The 18,129-nt window shown below is 48.3% G+C and overlaps 1 protein-coding gene across 1 annotated transcript in view; it reads left to right on the top strand.

Annotated features, from left to right (window-relative positions):
- LOC122941400 (EF-hand calcium-binding domain-containing protein 6-like) overlaps positions 1 to 16,593 on the top strand; it is a 28,858-nt gene extending 12,265 nt beyond the window's left edge. Inside the window, exons 7-11 of the mRNA XM_044298625.1 lie at positions 275 to 399; positions 3,170 to 3,413; positions 12,748 to 12,917; positions 13,614 to 13,770; positions 15,963 to 16,593. Of these exons, the coding sequence (XP_044154560.1) occupies positions 275 to 399; positions 3,170 to 3,413; positions 12,748 to 12,917; positions 13,614 to 13,770; positions 15,963 to 16,178 (912 nt within the window). The 3' untranslated portion in view covers positions 16,179 to 16,593. The remainder of the gene's footprint in view (positions 1 to 274; positions 400 to 3,169; positions 3,414 to 12,747; positions 12,918 to 13,613; positions 13,771 to 15,962) is intronic.
- Positions 16,594 to 18,129: the final 1,536 nt, after the last annotated feature.

Genomic DNA, 18,129 nt, shown 5'->3' on the forward strand with positions numbered 1-18,129 from the left:
CCTTTGCAGCACTGACCCGACCCCTTTGCAGCACTGACCACACCCTTTTGCAGCACTGACCCCACCCTTTTGCAGCACTGACCCCACCCCTTAGCAGAATAGACTCCACCCCCTTGTAGCACTGAGACAGAGCTGTACATAAGGAGGTCAAGAAATGTCTCCGAATGCATCTGATGCATCAATGGAGAGAAATTTTTCCTGACACCGAAAAGGTCAGAGAAATGAGTTGTGACCGTCCGCTGAGTTGTCACCTGATCTTCTCATCACTTTGCAGCTCACAGAAATCATCAGACATCTTGTCAAAAACAATTACGAGACTCTGGAGCTGAACTTTAACGAGATGGACGAGCGCAACACGCGGAGACTGACGGCGGAAGCCTTGTATCAGCTGCTGAAACGGTAAATGCTCCCATCAGGGACTGTGTGGAGCTGACACCTGTTACATTGCTTCAGGATGGAAGAAGCAATGACTCCATAGCGCCCCCGCCAGGTTCTAAAAGATGTCTGATTATTGTGGTCCTCTGGATCAGTCTAGGGCGCGGTGTCCCTTCTAACAGCTTCTTCCTCTGCCTTCAGATCTCATTAGCTCAGGCTGAGTTTTTCTAGTCAACGATCAAATAACATTCGGCTTCTTCCAAAAATGTCAGAAAGTTTCAAAAAGTTGTTTTGTTGTTCTGTTCTGGCCCCTTAGAATTTAAAAAAACTCTCGATAATCTAATTCTTGAAACCACTAACCCCCCCCCCCCCCCCCCCCCAAAGACCTGCATGGAAAGCCATTCCTGTAATTCTAGTAATGTACTGTGTCACCACTAGGGGGAGATCATTGCATAGGGCTTTAATATCGAGCTCAATTAAAGCAAATTTAAATGTAGGAGGAGCTCACTGTATGCAGTATGTAGTATATAATCTGTATGCACTGAGCTCCCCCTAGTGGTGACTGTATAATATGTACATAGTGAGCGCCCTCTAGTGGTGGCTGTATAATCTGTATGTAGTGATCTCCCTCTAGTGGTGGCTGTGTAATCTGTATGTAGTGAGCTCCCTCTAGTGGTGGCTGTGTAATCTGTATGTAGTGAGCTCCCTCTAGTGGTGGCTGTGTAATCTGTATGTAGTGAGCTCGCTCTAGTGGTGATTGTATAATCTGTATGTAGTGAGCTCTCCCTAGTGGTGACTGTATAATATGTACATAGTGAGCGCCCTCTAGTGGTGGCTGTATAATCTGTATGTAGTGAGCTCGCTCTAGTGGTGGCTGTATAATCTGTATGTAGTGAGCTCCCTCTAGTGGTGGCTGTATAATCTGTATGTAGTGAGCTCCCTCTAGTGGTGGCTGTATAATCTGTATGTAGTGAGCTCCCTCTAGTGGTGGCTGTATAATCTGTATGTAGTGAGCTCCCTCTAGTGGTGGCTGTATAATCTGTATGTAGTAAGCTCCCTCTAGTGGTGGCTGTATAATATGTACATAGTGAGCGCCCTCTAGTGGTGGCTGTATAATCTGTATGTAGTGAGCTCCCTCTAGTGGTGACTGTATAATCTGTATGTAGTGAGCTCCCTCTAGTGGTGGCTGTGTAATCTGTATGTAGTGAGCTCCCTCTAGTGGTGGCTGTATAATCTGTATTTAGTGAGCTCCCTCTAGTGGTGGCTATATAATCTGTATGTAGTGAGCTCCCTCTAGTGATGGCTGTATAATCTGTATGTAGTGAGCTCCCTCTAGTGGTGGCTGTGTAATCTGTATGTAGTGAGCTCCCTCTAGTGGTGGCTGTATAATCTGTATGTAGTGAGCTCCCTCTAGTGGTGGCTGTGTAATCTTTATGTAGTGAGCTCCCTCTAGTGGTGGCTGTATAATCTGTATGTAGTGAGCTCCCTCTAGTGGTGGCTATATAATCTGTATGTAGTGAGCTCCCTCTAGTGATGGCTGTATAATCTGTATGTAGTGAGCTCCCTCTAGTGATGGCTGTATAATCTGTATGTAGTCAGCTCCCTCTAGTGGTGGCTGTATAATCTGTATGTAGTGAGCTCCCTCTAGTGGTGGCTGTATAATCTGTATGTAGTGAGCTCTCTCTAGTGGTGGCTGTATAATCTGTATGTAGTGAGATCTCTCCAGTGGTGGCTGTATAATCTGTATGTAGTGAGCTCCCTCTAGTGGTGGCTGTATAATCTGTAGTGGGGTCCCTCTAGTGGTGGCTGTATAATCTGTATGTGGTGGGGTCCCTCTAGTGGTGGCTGTATAATCTGTATGTAGTGAGCTCCCTCTAGTGGTGGCTGTATAATCTGTAGTGGGGTCCCTCTAGTGGTGGCTGTATAATCTTTATGCAGTGAGCCTTCCCCAGCGTTTTCTGTATAATCTGGGTATAGTGAGCAACCCCTAGTGGTGGCTGAAAGCAGACACCTTTTAATTATTTAAAGAAAACCTGTCACCAGGATTTTGTGTATAGAGCTGAGGACATTGGTTGCTAGATCGCCGCTAGCACATCCGCAATACCCAGTCCCCATAGCTCTGTGTGCTTTTATTGTCTCAAAAAAACGATTTGACAGATGTGCAAATTAACCTGAGATGAGTCCTGTCCCTGAGATGAGTCCAGCGTGAAGGAGCCCAGCACCGCCCCACATCCTCCAAATCTCCTCCTTGATCCCCAACGTCACAAAGCTAGAGAGCTGTAATCTCGCGATGCGCAATCTAGCGCATGTGCTGTGTCGGCATAGTGTTCCTTCCCTGTGCTGGCATCAGCCTCAGGGAACGAACTGCGCATGCGCTAGCTTGCGAGATTATGTTGCTCTTGCTTTGTGACGTCGGGGAGCAAGGAGGAGATTCGGAGGATGTGGGGCAGTGCTTGACTCCTTCACGCTGGACTCCTCTCAGGGACAGGACTCATCTCAGGTTAATTTGCATATCTATCAAATAGTTTTTTTGAGACAATAAAAGCACACAGAGCTATGGGGACTGGATATTGTGGATGTGCTAGCGGTGATCTAGCAACCCATGTCCTCAGCTCTATACACAAACTCCCGGTGACAGGTTCCCTTTAACTCTGAGGGTTTGTGAAGGAAAGCAGGGCATTTGGAGCTTCTTGACAGTCAGTTGAAGATTTGTTGGATATAGGACAATGAGATGAGCCATTAGTAACAGCTCTTCAGGCTAATGATACATTTTATAATGTGCTTTACATTGCAGATGTGACACCCGCCCAGAGATTTCCAGAGAAGAAGTCCGACGAATCTGGAAGACCCTAATTCTTAACCAAGACCAGACAGTTGACTTCTTCCAGTTTGTCCGCCATTATGGTTTTTCTGTAAAGTCTTCATGTTACCCAAATGCTAAAATCTCTCCCCCGGTGAGAGGGGATGGTGACTGCCTGGTTCGCTCTTTGAAGCTCAACTCTGACACCAAAATCATTGCAAATTTCCTGCAGACTAAGGTGAGAACCTGAGATACCAGAAAGGATGTGGCATGTTAAGAGGTACAAACTACTTCCATTTGAACTTGCAGTACCATTTTTCACCACCGATGGTGGCGATCACTGTTCCATACACACCGATACAACAGCGCCCCCATCTCTAATCTAATGAGGATTTGACTGTTAAAATCAATTATGTTGGTAACAGAACATCTCGTAGTAATGGCAGACCCCATCATTTAATCAGTGGTCATACTACTATAAGTGTGTATTGTTACATGACATGGGGTGCAGTCCCTCTAAAACCAAACATTTCATATTCTGGATGCTGAATGTTTTTTTTTTTTCTCCTTAAAGGGGTTATCTCATGACAAATGTAAAAAAAATGAAAATCAGACATCATCTAGTACATGGCAATCTCTTTCTAACAAACTTAGAACCAGCCTTGTACCTCACAGGGATCCAGAGATTTCCCCATCCATTGCTCTGCTACATTTATATCAAGCTAGCAGCTCAAGGGGAGCGTCTCTTCTCCTGCAGCTAAGGGGGCGTATACATGCTCTCCCTATCACAGCTCAGGAGGCGTGTCTCAGCTCTTCCTATCACAGCTCAGGAGGCGTGTCTCAGCTCTCCCTATCACAGCCCAGGAGGCGTGTCTCAGCTCTCCCTATCACAGCTCAGGAGGCGTGTCTCAGCTCTCCCTATCACAGCTCAGGAGGCGTGTCTCAGCTCTCCCTATCACAGCTCAGGAGGCGTGTCTCAGCTCTCCCTATCACAGCTCAGGAGGCATGTCTCAGCTCTCCCTATCACAGCTCAGGAGGCGTGTCTCAGCTCTCCCTATCACAGCTCAGGAGGTGTGTCTCAGCTCTCCCTATCACAGCTCAGGAAGCGTGTCTCAGCTCTCCCTATCACAGCTCAGGAGGTGTGTCTCAGCTCTCCCTATCACAGCTCAGGAGACGTGTCTCAGCTCTCCCTATCACAGCTCAGGAGGCGTGGCCATGCTCTCCCTATCACAGCTCAGGAGGCAGTTGAAGGATGAAACTGAGCATGTGCGACCTTCTCAGTGAGCAGGACGAAGGAATAAGAAAAAAAAAAAACAGCATGTAAATCTCGTGTCAGCATGGTTGGGTACAGGGCGGCCATCAGAGATGATACTGCTGTTAGGGGCTGAAGGTAATGAGTCCATAAGCAGCACCCACGCTTCTCAGTTAGCACCCAGCGCCCTCCGGCTGACACTGAATGTATCAACACAGTTTCCCATTTTATTATTTAAATAGCCGCATTCAATAGACAAGATTTTGTGTTCAGGATCTAAAATGGTGCAAATCATCCCCATCTATGACAATAGAATGAAAATATCTGCAGCTTTCAACCTTATTCAAAATCTCTGCTTTCTGTCCATAAATGGAAACATTGTTGTTTATATCAAGGAGCTGAAACTTAATACATCTCACAGCTGAGGATTTGTTACTCTGTGAGCAGCATCACAGATCACTTCTTTCCTGATTCTTTGTTGCAATATATAAGTGCAGGTAAGACCCTGTTCATATCACTTTTTATTTGCCTACATCAGAGGTGTATGCCAGGAGGGTGTCAGGTATCCCATTGGTAACGCATAGAGTGGGACCATACAGCCCCCAGTATGGGTGACAGCGCCCTCTAGCAGACATAGTAGAGATGGAGAGCATCTGTCACCGGAAGGTCCAGTCATTGGACGCTGATGTCACTGGAGCGCATACGTATAACAGAGACAGGTGCCGCACAGTCCCCATAGGCAATGATGTTATCCGGATATGTGGACTGTACTAACCTATACTGCTGACATACACTCACCTAAAGAATTATTAGGAACACCTGTTCTATTTCTCATTAATGCGATTATCTAGTCAACCAATCACATGGCAGTTGTTTCAATGCATGTAGGGTTGTGGTCCTGGTCAAGACAATCTCCTGGACTCCAAACTGAATGTCAGAATGGGAAAGAAAGGTGATTTAAGTAATTCTGAGCGTGGCATGGTTGTTGGTGCCATACGGGCCGGTCTGAGTATTTCACAATCTGCTCAGTTAGGCCTCATGCACACGACTGTTTTTTTTCACGGTCCGCAAAAACGGGGTCCGTGGGTCCGTGATCCGTGACAGTTTTTTCGTCCGTGGGTCTTCCTTGATTTTTGGAGGATCCACGGACATGAAAAAAAAGTCGTTTTGGTGTCCGCCTGGCCGTGCGGAGCCAAACGGATCCGTCCTGAATTACAATGCAAGTCAATGGGGACGGATCCGTTTGATGTTGACACAATATGGTGCCATTTCAAACGGATCCGTCCCCATTGACTTTCAATGTAAAGTCTGGAGTTCTTTTATACCATCGGATTGAAGTTTTCTCCAATCCGATGGTATATTTTAACTTGAAGCGTCCCCATCACCATGGGAACGCCTCTATGTTAGAATATACTGTCGGATATGAGCTACTTCGTGAACCTCAGATCCGACAGTATATTCTAACACAGAGGCGTTCCCATGGTGATGGGGACGCTTCAGGTTAGAATATACTGAAAAACTGTGTACATGACTGCCCCCTGCTGCCTGGCAGCACCCGATCTCTTACAGGGGGATATGATAGCACAATTAACCCCTTCAGGTGCGGCACCTAAAGGGGTTAATTGTACTATCATATTCCCCTGTAAGAGATCAGCGCTGCCAGGCAGCAGGGAGCAGACCCCCCCCCCCCTCCCCAGTTTGAATATCGTTGGTGGCACAGTGTGCGCCCACCATCGCCCCCCCTCCCTCCCTCTATTGTAATAAATCGTTGGTGGCACAGTGTGCGCCCACCATCGCCCCCCCTCCCTCTATTGTAATAAATCGTTGGTGGCACAGTGTGCCAACCACCATCGCCCCCCCCTCCCTCTATAGCAGTAACATTGGTGGCAGTGTGCGGTCTCCCATTCCCCCCCCCCCATCATTGGTGGCAGCGGAGTTCCGATCGGAGTCCCAGTTTAATCGCTGGGGCTCCGATCGGTAACCATGGCAACCAGGACGCTACTGCAGCCCTGGTTGCCATGGTTACTTAGCAATAGTACAATAGTAGAAGATTCATAGTTACCTGCTTGCTGCTGCGATGTCTGTGACCGGCCGGGAGCTCCTCCTACTGGTAAGTGACAGGTCTGTGCGGCGCATTGCTAAAGAACTGTCACTTACCAGTAGGAGGAGCTCCCGGCCGTTCACAGACATCGCAGCAGCAAGCAGGTAAGTATGAATCTTCTACCTGTTGTACTATTGCTAAGTAACCATGGCAACCAGGGCTGCAGTAGCTTCCTGGTTGCCATGGTTACCGATCGGAGCCCCAGCGATTAAACTGGGACTCCGATCGGAACTCCGCTGCCACCAATGATGGGGGGGGGGGAATGGGAGACCGCACACTGCCACCAATGTTACTGCTATAGAGGGAGGGGGGGGGGGGCGATGGTGGTTGGCACACTGTGCCACCAACGATTTAATACAATAGAGGGAGGGAGGGGGGGCGATGGTGGGGGCACACTGTGCCACCAACGATTTATTACAATAGAGGGAGGGAGGGGGGGGCGATGGTGGGCGCACACTGTGCCACCAACGATATTCAAACTGGGGAGGGGGGGGGTCTGCCCCCTGCTGCCTGGCAGCCCTGATCTCTTACAGGGGAATATGATAGTATAATTAACCCCTTTAGGTGCCGCACCTGAAGGGGTTAATTGTGCTATCATAACCCCCTGTAAGAGATCGGGTGCTGCCAGGCAGCAGGGGGCAGTCTTGTACAAAGTTTGCAGTGTATTCTAACTAGAAGCGTCCCCATCACCATGGGAACGCTTCTGTGTTAGAATATACTGTCGGAAATGAGTTTTCACGAAGTGAAAACTTAGATCAGAAAAAGCTTTTATGCAGACGGATCTTCGGATCCGTCTGTATGAAAGCAACCTACGGCCACGGATCACGGACACGGATGCCAATCTTGTGTGCATCCGTGTTCTTTCACGGACCCATTGACTTGAATGGGTCCGTGAACCGTTGTCCGTCAAAAAAATAGGACAGGTCATATTTTTTTGACGGACAGGATACACGGATCACGGTCTCGGCTGCAAAACGGTGCATTTTCAGATTTTTCCACGGACCCGTTGAAAGTCAATGGGTCCGCGAAAAAAAAACGGAAAACGGCACAACGGCCACGGATGCACACAACGGTCGTGTGCATGAGGCCTTACTGGGATTTACACGCAATGGTGTGAAAAGGGAAAAACATCCAGTATGCGGCCGTCCTGTGGGCGAGAATGCCTTGTTGATGCTGGAGGTCAGAGGAGAATGGGCGACTGATTCAAGCTGATAGAAGAGCAACGTTGACTGAAATAACCACTCGTTACAACCGAGGTCTGCAGCAAAGCATTTGTGAAGCCACAACACGCACAACCTTGAGGCGGATGGGTTACAACAGCAGAAGACCCCACCGGGTACCACTCATCTCCACTACTAATAGGAAAAAGAGGCTACAATTTGCACGAGCTCCCCAAAATTGGACTGTAGAAGACTGGAAACATGGTGCCTGGTCTGAAGAGTCTCGATTTCTGTTGAGACATTCAAATGGTAGAGTCCGAATTTGGCGTAAACAGAATGAGAACATGTATCCATCATGCCTTGTTACCACTGTGCAGGCTGCTGGTGGTGGTGTAATGGTGTGGGGGATGTTTTCTGGGCACACTTTAGGCCCCTTGGTGCCAATTGGCCATCGTTTAAATGCCACGGGCTACCTGAGCATTGTTTCTGACCATGTCCATCCCTTCATGACCACCATGTACCCATCCTCTGATGGCTACTTCCAGCAGGATAATGCACCAGGTCACAAAGCTCAAATCATTTCAAATTGGTTTCTTGAAGATGACAATGAGTTCACTGTCCTAAAATGGCCCCACAGTCACCAGATCTCAACCCAATAGAGCATCTTTGGGATGTGGTGGAACGGGAGCTTCGTGCCCTGGATGTGCATCCCTCAAATCTCCATCAACTGCAAGATGCTATCCTATCAATATGGGCCAACATTTCTAAAGAATGCTACCAGCACCTTGTGGAATCAATGCCACGTAGAATGAAGGCCGTTCTGAAGGCAAAAGGGGGTCCAACACCGTATTAGTATGGTGTTCCTAATAATTCTTTAGGTGAGTGTATACTGGTAAGATGGAGGCCAATCTGGCAATGGATTGCTATGGACACGTCTAGCGTGTATGTTGGGAGCGTTCCCAGAGTACACGCTTATAACATAAATACAATGAACAGGCCCTAAAGTGAATCAGGATTGTCTAGACTGGATACAATTGTAACAAACCCTCAGCTGTGAGAAGTATTAGGTCTGTACAAGTGCCGAGTCTCTGGATATACACAAGAATATTGCCATTCAGTGACAGCAAGCAGAGCTTTTGAACAATGTTGAGGCGCTCAAGCACATGTTGGATACATTTTGATGCTCTGTAATTGCGAGGCCGGCAGGGGGAAGCAGAGGTTTTCACTGACAGAATGTTGCAGAGCTTTTGATACATTCCGATACTTTGTAATTGTGAGGCTGATAAGGGGAAGGGTTATTTTAGCCGCGTCTTCAGTGCCCCCTTAAATCCTGGAATGTGGCTCCTGTAACGATAGGATGTACATTAACCGAGCTAAAAAAGATTCTCCTTGTGATGTGACACGGAGACGCTCCCCCATTTACAATACAATGTGTCTGCTCCGAGCGACCAGCTTTAAAAAGGAGGACACCGAGAGGACAATGGGGCAGTGTTAAGGAAGACGTGGACGCGTCAGATAATGGATCCGAGGGGGGGGAGCGCCGATTCTAATCATTGAAAAAGCTTTTATTCTGCAGAGCGGGGTCAAGGTGGAGTCTATAAAGAGAAACCGGAGAAGACGGCGCAGACGCGACTGTTATATAATGAGCCCTGAGACTACGTGGGGCGCAGAATGGTCGCATTCTTGGCTCAAGGAAACACGCAGCCTCAGGATGGGGTCACTCACAACGTCGCGTTTCGCCCTCTGTGGTGCTTTCTACTGTTCACTACAATGAAAAGCTCTGCAGCTTTCATACATTTACTATTTATTTCAATTATTCACCATTTGCAAGATCTCTGCTTGCTGTCAATGAATAGGAACATTTGCATTTATATCCATGAGGCTAAAGTTTGTCACAGCTGTTGGTTTTGCTACAGTGTATCAGTGTAGACTGCTATGAGCACAGCACAGTGCTAAGGGCAGCCATAAACATTACTTGACCCCTCTATACACATGCATACTTGGCTTGGCTGAGCATGCATGTGTCTTGAGCAGGATGAAAAAGCTGCCACCAGACATGTCTTATGGCGACATGGCGTATCTGCTTGAGAAAAAAAGCATTAGGCCAGTGTGAGACTAGCAAGTTGTCAGCGGGAAATGCTCTGTGCGGGAGAGTCAGTTCCCGTCTGGACTCTGCTCTTGTATTATAATGATTTATTATTATAATGCTGTGTGTCTCTGCCCGATATCAGCTTTAACGATTTGTACGGATGGCATTATGTCAGTACAGTTCATTACAGCGGAGGTCGGGCAGAGACACACAGCATTATAAATCAATATAATACAAGAGCAGAGTCCAAGACGGGAACTCACTCTCCCGCACAGAGCATTTCCCGCTGTCAACTCGCTCATCTGACACTGGCCTTAATGGGATATTCCCATTTCAGACAATGGGGGGCATATCACTATTTTCGGGCGGCCCCATATACAGTTAGGTCCATATATATTTGGACACTGGCAAACATTTTGTTTTACCTCTTTTCTAAAACATATTCAAGTTATAGTTATATAATGGACATGGACATAAAGTCCAGACTTTTAGCTTCCATTTGAGGGTAGCCACATTAAAATTAGATGAAGGGTTAGGAGTTTCATCTCCTTTACACGTGGCACCCTGTTTTTGAAGGGACCAAAAGTAATTGGACAATTGACTCTTAGGCTGTTTCATGGGCAGTTGTGGGCAATTCCTTCATTATTTCATTCTCAATTAAGCACATAAAAGGCCTGGAGTTAATTTGAGGTGCGGTGCTTGCATTTTGAGGATTTTGCTGAGAAGTAAACATGCGGTCACAGGAGCTCTCCGTGCAGGTGAAGCAAGCCATTCTTCATCTGTGAAAACAGAAAAAACACATCCGAGAAATTAGGAGCAGCAAAATCTACCGTTTGGTTCATCCTGAGAAAGAAAGAAAGCGCTGGTGACCTTCACAATGCAAAAAGACCTGGACGCCCACGGAAGACAACAGCGGTGGATGATGGCAGAATAATTACCACGGTGAAGAGAAGCCCATTCACAGCAGCCGACCAAGTGACCCACTCTCGTCAGGATTTAGGTGGATCAATATCCAAATCTACCATGAAGAGAAGACGGCATGAAAGTAATACAGAGGGTTCACTGCGCGGTGCAGCCACTCATCAGCCTCAGGAATAAGAAGGATGGATTGGACTGTGCTAAAAAAACATCCTAAAAAACCTGCACACTTCTGGAAGAACATTCTGTGGACAGATGAAACCAAGATCCACCTCTACCAAAATGATGGAAAGAAAAAAGTATGGAGAAGGCACGGTACAGCTCATGATCCAAAGCATACCGCATCGTCTGTAGAACACGGCGGAGGCAGGGGGATGCTTGGGCATGCATGGCTGCCGGTGGCCCCGGGGCCCTAGTGCCTATTGATGATGTAACACAGGACAGAAGCAGCCGGATGAATTCTGGGGTCTTCAGAGGCAGACTGTGCACTCAGATCCAGCCAAGCTGATACAGATGGACAATGACCCAAAGCCAAAGCAACCCAGGAGTTTATTAAAGCAAAGAAGTGGAATATTCTAGAACGGCCGAGTCACCGGATCTGAACCCAATAGAGCGTTTCACTGGTTAGAGACTAAACTTCAGACAGAAAGGCCCCGAAACAAACAGCAACTGAAAACCGCGGCAGTAAAGGCCGAGCATTAAAGAGGAGGAAACACAGCGTCCGGTGATGTCCATGAGGTCAGGACTTCAGGCAGTCACTGCCAACAGAGGGTTTTTAGAAATTAACATTTTATTTACAATTATTTAATTTGTCCGATTACTTTTGAGCCCCTGAAATGAAGGGATTGAGTTAAAAAAAAAAAAGCTTTAGTTCCTCACATTTTTATGCAATCATTTTGTTCAACCGACTGAATAAAAGCTGAAAGTCTGAACTTCACCGGCGTCTGAATCCATAGTGGTGACGGACAGAACAGAGATTAGGAAAATGTTGTCTCTGTCCAAGTATATATGGGCCTGACTGTAAATGAATGGAGGGCAGCCGTGGATGCGTGGTGCGCCCTTCCTTCACTTTGCCAGTTGCGTTTACGAGAAAGGTGTGGGCCCCGACTATCAGCTATCAGACAACGGGGGCATATCCTAGCGATACCCCCCCATTGTCTGAGATGGGAAAACCCCTTTAAGGAGCTGAAATCCAAGGGACCGATCCTTGTCTCACCGACATCTGCCGTTCAGGGTGGGTCAGGAGCCCCCCATAGGCATTAACTGACTGTTAGCTACTGTGTATGTCTAGCTTAAGACCTGCACTGATACACTGCAGCAAACTATCAGCTGTGAGAACATAGGGTCTGTGCTGCTTTTTGGCTTCCAAATGTAAACAATGAATAACTTCATTGACAGAAAACAGAGGTCTTGAAAATCAAGAGGAATTGAAGTACAGAGTCTTTTAGAAAGTTGCAGAACTTTTCATTACTTACTTAAGACTGGACATCTCCCCTTTAATGTTTGGGGACCTTTAAAGTGGTATTCCCATCTCAGACAATGGGGGCATATCGCTAGGATATTCCCCCATTGTCTGATAGGTGCAGGTCCCACCCCTCGTAAAGGCAGCCAGCAAAGTCCCGGAGGGCGCCCTCCATTCATTTCCATGGGGCCACCGAAAATAGCCAAGTACTGGCTCGGCTATTTCTATCGGCCCCATAGAAATGAATAGGAGCGGTGGCCGTGCAAGTGCGGTGCTCTCCCTTATACTCCTATGGGGACAGTGCTTGGTGGTGGCCGGACCTGGAGACACCCGTGGTCCTCCAGTCACCACTTTCCCCGCTCCATTCTCCATATAGGTGGGACCTGCACCTATCAGACAATGTAGACATATTCTAGCGATATGCCCCCATTGTCTCAGATGGAAATACCCCTTTAAAGGGATGACACTGGGAGACAGTCCTGATGAGACCCGAGCAGGACCCGTGTGTGGCCTGGAGCTTGCAGGCCGATATTCTCCAGTCTGGTGTGCAGATCGTCCCCTCTCATGCAGCGATGTCACTGGTTTTACAGGTGAAGCTTCTTCTTGATGACCTCTGGGTCCAGTTCAAGGATTCAGATCCCATGAATTCTGGATCCGTCACTAGAGAAGAATTTCTTGACCTACTGCAAGAGCTGAGTCCAGACCTCACCAAACACCAGTGTGACACCATCGCAGCCAAGTTTACTGACAGGCAGAACAGGTATATGGCTCTCATGTCTGATCACATGATGATGTAAGTGATGTCAGTAACAGGGGGCGGAGCTGTGACAACCCCTCAGACTTGATGTGCAGGCAGGTTGTCAGCAGTAATAGATGAAAAGATGTAGTATAAGGTGTGTGGATCGCATGTCTGATCTCAGTGAAGACTGATCAGGTCAATGAAGGGGCTGGGGTAGAGGTTTGGGATTTAGTTCTGGATCCTGGGTAGGGTAGAGATTTTGGATTTGGCTCTAGATCCTGGGCCATGGAAGAGGTTTGGGTTCAGGCTCTACATTCTGGCCTGTGGCTGAGGTTTGGGACTGGGTTCTAGATTTCAGGCGGGGCAGAGGATTGGGATTTAGCTCTAGAATCTGGGCCAGGGCAGAGGTTTAGGATTAGGGCTTTGGATCCTGGGGTAGGGTAGAATTTGGGATTAGGCTCTAGAATCTGGCCCATGGCCGAGGTTTGGGACTGGGTTCTAGATTTCAGGCGGGGCAGAGGATTGGGATTTAGCTCTAGAATCTGGGCCAGGGCAGAGGTTTAGGATTAGGGCTTTTGATCCTGGGGTAGGGTAGAGTTTGGGATTAGGCTCTAGATTCTGGCCCATGGCCGAGGTTTGGGACTGGGTTCTAGATTTCAGGCGGGGCAGAGGTTTGGGGATAGGCTCTGGATCCTGGTGACTGGTTTGTACTTGCAGGATTTCCTACGTCCAGTTTCTTCAGCCATATCAGACTGGAAGGAAGATGATTAACCAAAGTGGAGGAAAAGAAAAGAAGACCAAGAAGAAGACGACCTCACCCAAGTCATCCATCGATAGCGGCCTTAATGCCATCACTACCAAATTGCGACAGAAGGTACCGGGATTGACACAAGCCACAGAAACATTCACCAAATCAAAAGACTGACCTGAGGAAGGGACATCCTTAAAGGGAATGTCTAACCTCTATTCTGGACTATTATCTGCAGTCATACATGAGTCGTCCTGCAGATAAGGAGTCCAGGTGGAGGTCAGCACTCAGAGCTGCACTGAAATACCCGGTCCAGACCTCCGTACTAACGTAACAGACGGACTCCTCTGCACATGCACGGCATGCAACGCAGCTCTGAGCGCTGACAGCGGGAGAAGGAAGGGGGGGGAATAGGTGATCTGGACTCTATAGCCGAGGACGACTCATGTGTCACTGCAGATAAGGAGTCCAGGTGGAGGTCAGCACTCAGAGCTGCACTGAAATACCCGGTCCAGACCTCCGTACTAACGTAACAGACGGACTCCTCTGCACATGCACGGCATGCAACGCAGCTCTGAGCGCTGACAGCGGGAGAAGGAAGGGGGGGGAATAGGTGATCTGGACTCTATAGCCGAGGACGACTCATGTGTCACTGCAGATAATGGTCCAGAATCGGGGTGACAGATTCGCTTTTAGGTCAGAATCATTGCTGTACATAATGTATGGCAAAATGATGCTATATAATTATACATTACTCGTTATGCTGCACAGGGCTGGTGGATTACAGGCCTGAGGTAAAAACATTTTGAGTACATAAATAACAGTACTATACTATACAGTGCCAACATAACAGCGCCATACAGTGATCATATAACAGTACAACACAGTGATCATATAACAGTACAACACAGTGATCATATAACAGTACCATACAGTGCCAACATAACAGTACAACACAGTGATCATATAACAGTACAACACAGTGATCATATAACAGTACCATACAGTGCCAACATAACAGTACTATACTATACAGCGTCCACATAACAGCGCCCTACAGTGATCATATAACAGCGCCATACAGTGATCATATAACAGTACAACACAGTGATCATATAACAGTACAACACAGTGATCATATAACAGTACAATACAGTGATCATATAACAGTACCATACAGTGCCAACATAACAGCGCCATACAGTGCTCATATAACAGCGCCCTACAGTGATCATATAACAGTACAATATAGTGATCATATAACAGCGCCATACAGTGATCATATAACAGTACCATACAGTGCCAACATTACAGTGCCATACAGTGATCATATAACAGTACCATACAGTGCCAACATAACAGCGCCATGCCTCCCTCTATTGTATTTATATCATTGGTGGCCAGTGTGCGGCCTCCCCTCCCCCCCCCCCCAATCATTGGTGGCAGCTGAGAATTCCGATCGGAGTCCTAGTTTATTCGCTGGGGCTCCGATCATTAACCATGGCAACCAGGACGCTACTGCAGTCCTTGTTGCCATGGTTACTTAGCAATATTAGAAGCATTATACTTACCTGCTGCGCTGTCTGTGTCCGGCCGGGAGCTCCTCCTACTGGTAAGTGACAGGTCTGTGCGGCCCATTGCTTAATGATCTGTCACTTACCAGTAGGAGGAGCTCCCGGCCGGTCACAGACAGTGCAGCTCGCAGGTAAGTATAATGCTTCTACAAATTGCTAAGTAACCATGGCAACCGGGACTGCAGTAGCGTCCTGGTTGCCATGGTTACCGATCAGAGCCCCAGCGATTAAACTGGGACTCCGATCGGAACTCTCCGCTGCCACCAATGATCGGGGGGGGGGGGGGCTGGGGAGAGGGGAGGCCGCACACTGGCCACCAATGAAATTAATACAATAGAGGGAGGGAGGGGGGGCCGGGGGGAGGCCGCACACTGGCCACCAATGAAGTTAATACAATAGAGGGAGGGAGGGGGGGCCGGGGGGGGGGCCACATTGAAAGTCAATGGGTCCGCAGAAAATAACGGAAAACGGAACAACGGTTGTGTGCATGAGGCCTAAGGCTCGCCCCATCTTGACGTGACAGACAATACGCAGATGTAGCAGAGCTAAATGCATTGCGTTGTGCATGGTGATAATGCTCTGAGTACAGATGATAATGAAGGTTTTACTGCAGCCCAGGAAATCCAGACAGAACACGTCTGTCACTATGAGTTGACAGACTCAGCTCTGCTACATCAACAGAGCGGTAGTTTATAATTCTAAGCAGATGTGAATCCTGATGAAGTGTCTTGCCGTCCCCTATAGATATCCAGCTCAGAGTGGAGGAATCTCCGTCAGTCCTGCCTTAAGATGGACACGGATGGGTCCGGCCTCCTCAGCCTCCCGGAGTTCCGGTCGGTGGTGAAGCTGTGTGACATCGTCCTGGATGAGGAGGAGATCTACCACCTCATGTCCCACTACGACCAGGATCTGGCTGGGAAGATTGACTACTCCAAGCTGCTGAAAGACCACAGCAAGTGACAGACGAGCACAGGGCCGCCGGCCATCCGCAAATTCCTGGACCCTCCGTAAAAACAGGCGACTTCTTTCCTGTGTCCGTGAAATAAATAGATGGGATTCTTTTGAGGTGGTGGCGCCCGGAGAGCGGGTTATTTTTGTGGCAGTTTTCTGTATTTCACAGTTTCCAGTTGATACTGGTAATGATCCAGATACTGAGCAATGTGCCGCTATCGCGTCTGATCTTTAATATTCATTATGGTTTTCCTATTTGTCCGGAATAAAATAAAAATTACAGTTGGCGACACTGACGAGCGCAGAGCGTAATAAACAGGACTGTAATAAATGCCATAACAGTGACATCCACAGTGCCCCCATAACAGTGACCTCCACAGTGCCCCCATAACAGTGACATCCACAGTGCCCCCATAACAGTGACCTCCACAGTGCCCCCATAACAGTGACCTCCACAGTGCCCCCATAACAGTGACCTCCACAGTGCCCCCATAACAGTGACATCCACAGTGCCCCCATAACAGTGACATCCACAGTGCCCCCATAACAGTGACATCCACAGTGCTCCCATAACAGTGACATCCACAGTGCCCCCATAACAGTGACATCCACATATCCCCCATAACAGTGACATCCACAGTGCCCCATAACAGTGACATCCACAGTGCCCCATAACAGTGACATCCACAGTGCTCCCATAACAGTGACATCCACAGTGCCCCCATAACAGTGACATCCACAGTGCCCCCATAACAGTGACATCCACAGTGCCCCCATAACAGTGACCTCCACAGTGCCCCCATCGCAGTGACATCCACAGATCCCCCATAACAGTGACATCCACATATCCCCATAACAGTGACATCCACAGTGCTCCCATAACAGTGACATCCACAGTGCCCCCATAACAGTGACAGCCACAGTGCCCCCATTACAGTGACATCCACAGTGCCCCTATAAAAGTAACATCCACAGTGCCCTAATAACAGTGATATCCGCAGTGCCCCCAAAACAGTGACATCCACAGAAATCCCATAACAGTGTCATGCGCAGTGTCCCCATAAAAGTGACATCCACAGTGACCCAATTACAGTGACATCCACAGTGCCTCCATAACTTTGACATCCACAGATCCCCATAAGAGTGACATACACAGTGCCCCCATAACAGAGTCATCCGCAGTGCAACCATAACAGTGACATCCACAGTGCCCCCATACCACTGACAGCCACAGTGCCCCTATAACAGTGACATCCACAGTGCTCCCATAACAGTGACATCCACAGTGTCCTCACAACAGTGACATCCACAGCGCCCCCATAACAGTGGCATCCACAGCGCCCCCATAACAGTGACACCCACAGCGCCCCCATAACAGTGACACCCACAGTGCCCCCATAACAGTGACACCCACAGCGCCCCCATAACAGTGACATTCACAGCGCCCCCATAACAGTGACATCCACAGTGCCCCCGTAACAGTGACATTCACAGTGTCCCTATAACAGTGACATCCACAGTGTCTCCATAACAGTGACATCCACAGTGCCCCCAATAACAGTGACATCCACAGTGCCCCCATAAAAGTGACATACACAGTGCCCCTATAACAGTAACATCCACAGTGCCCCCATAACAGTGATATCCACAGTGCCCCATAACAGTGACATCCACAGTGCCCCCATAACAGTGACGTACACAGTGCCCCTATAACAGTGACATCCACAGTGCCCCCATAACAGTGACATCCGCAGTGCCCCCCATAACAGTGACATCCACAGTGCCCCATAACAGTGACCTCCACAGTGCCCCTATAACAGTGACATCCACAGTGCCCCCATAACAGTGACATCCACAGTGCCCCCATTACAGTGACCTCCACAGTGCCCCATAACAGTGACATCCACAGTGCCCCCAAAACAGTGACCTCCACAGTGCCCCCAAAACAGTGACCTCCACA

Source organism: Bufo gargarizans, chromosome 6, assembly GCF_014858855.1.
Source record: "Bufo gargarizans isolate SCDJY-AF-19 chromosome 6, ASM1485885v1, whole genome shotgun sequence".
NCBI classification, from domain to species: domain Eukaryota; kingdom Metazoa; phylum Chordata; class Amphibia; order Anura; family Bufonidae; genus Bufo; species Bufo gargarizans.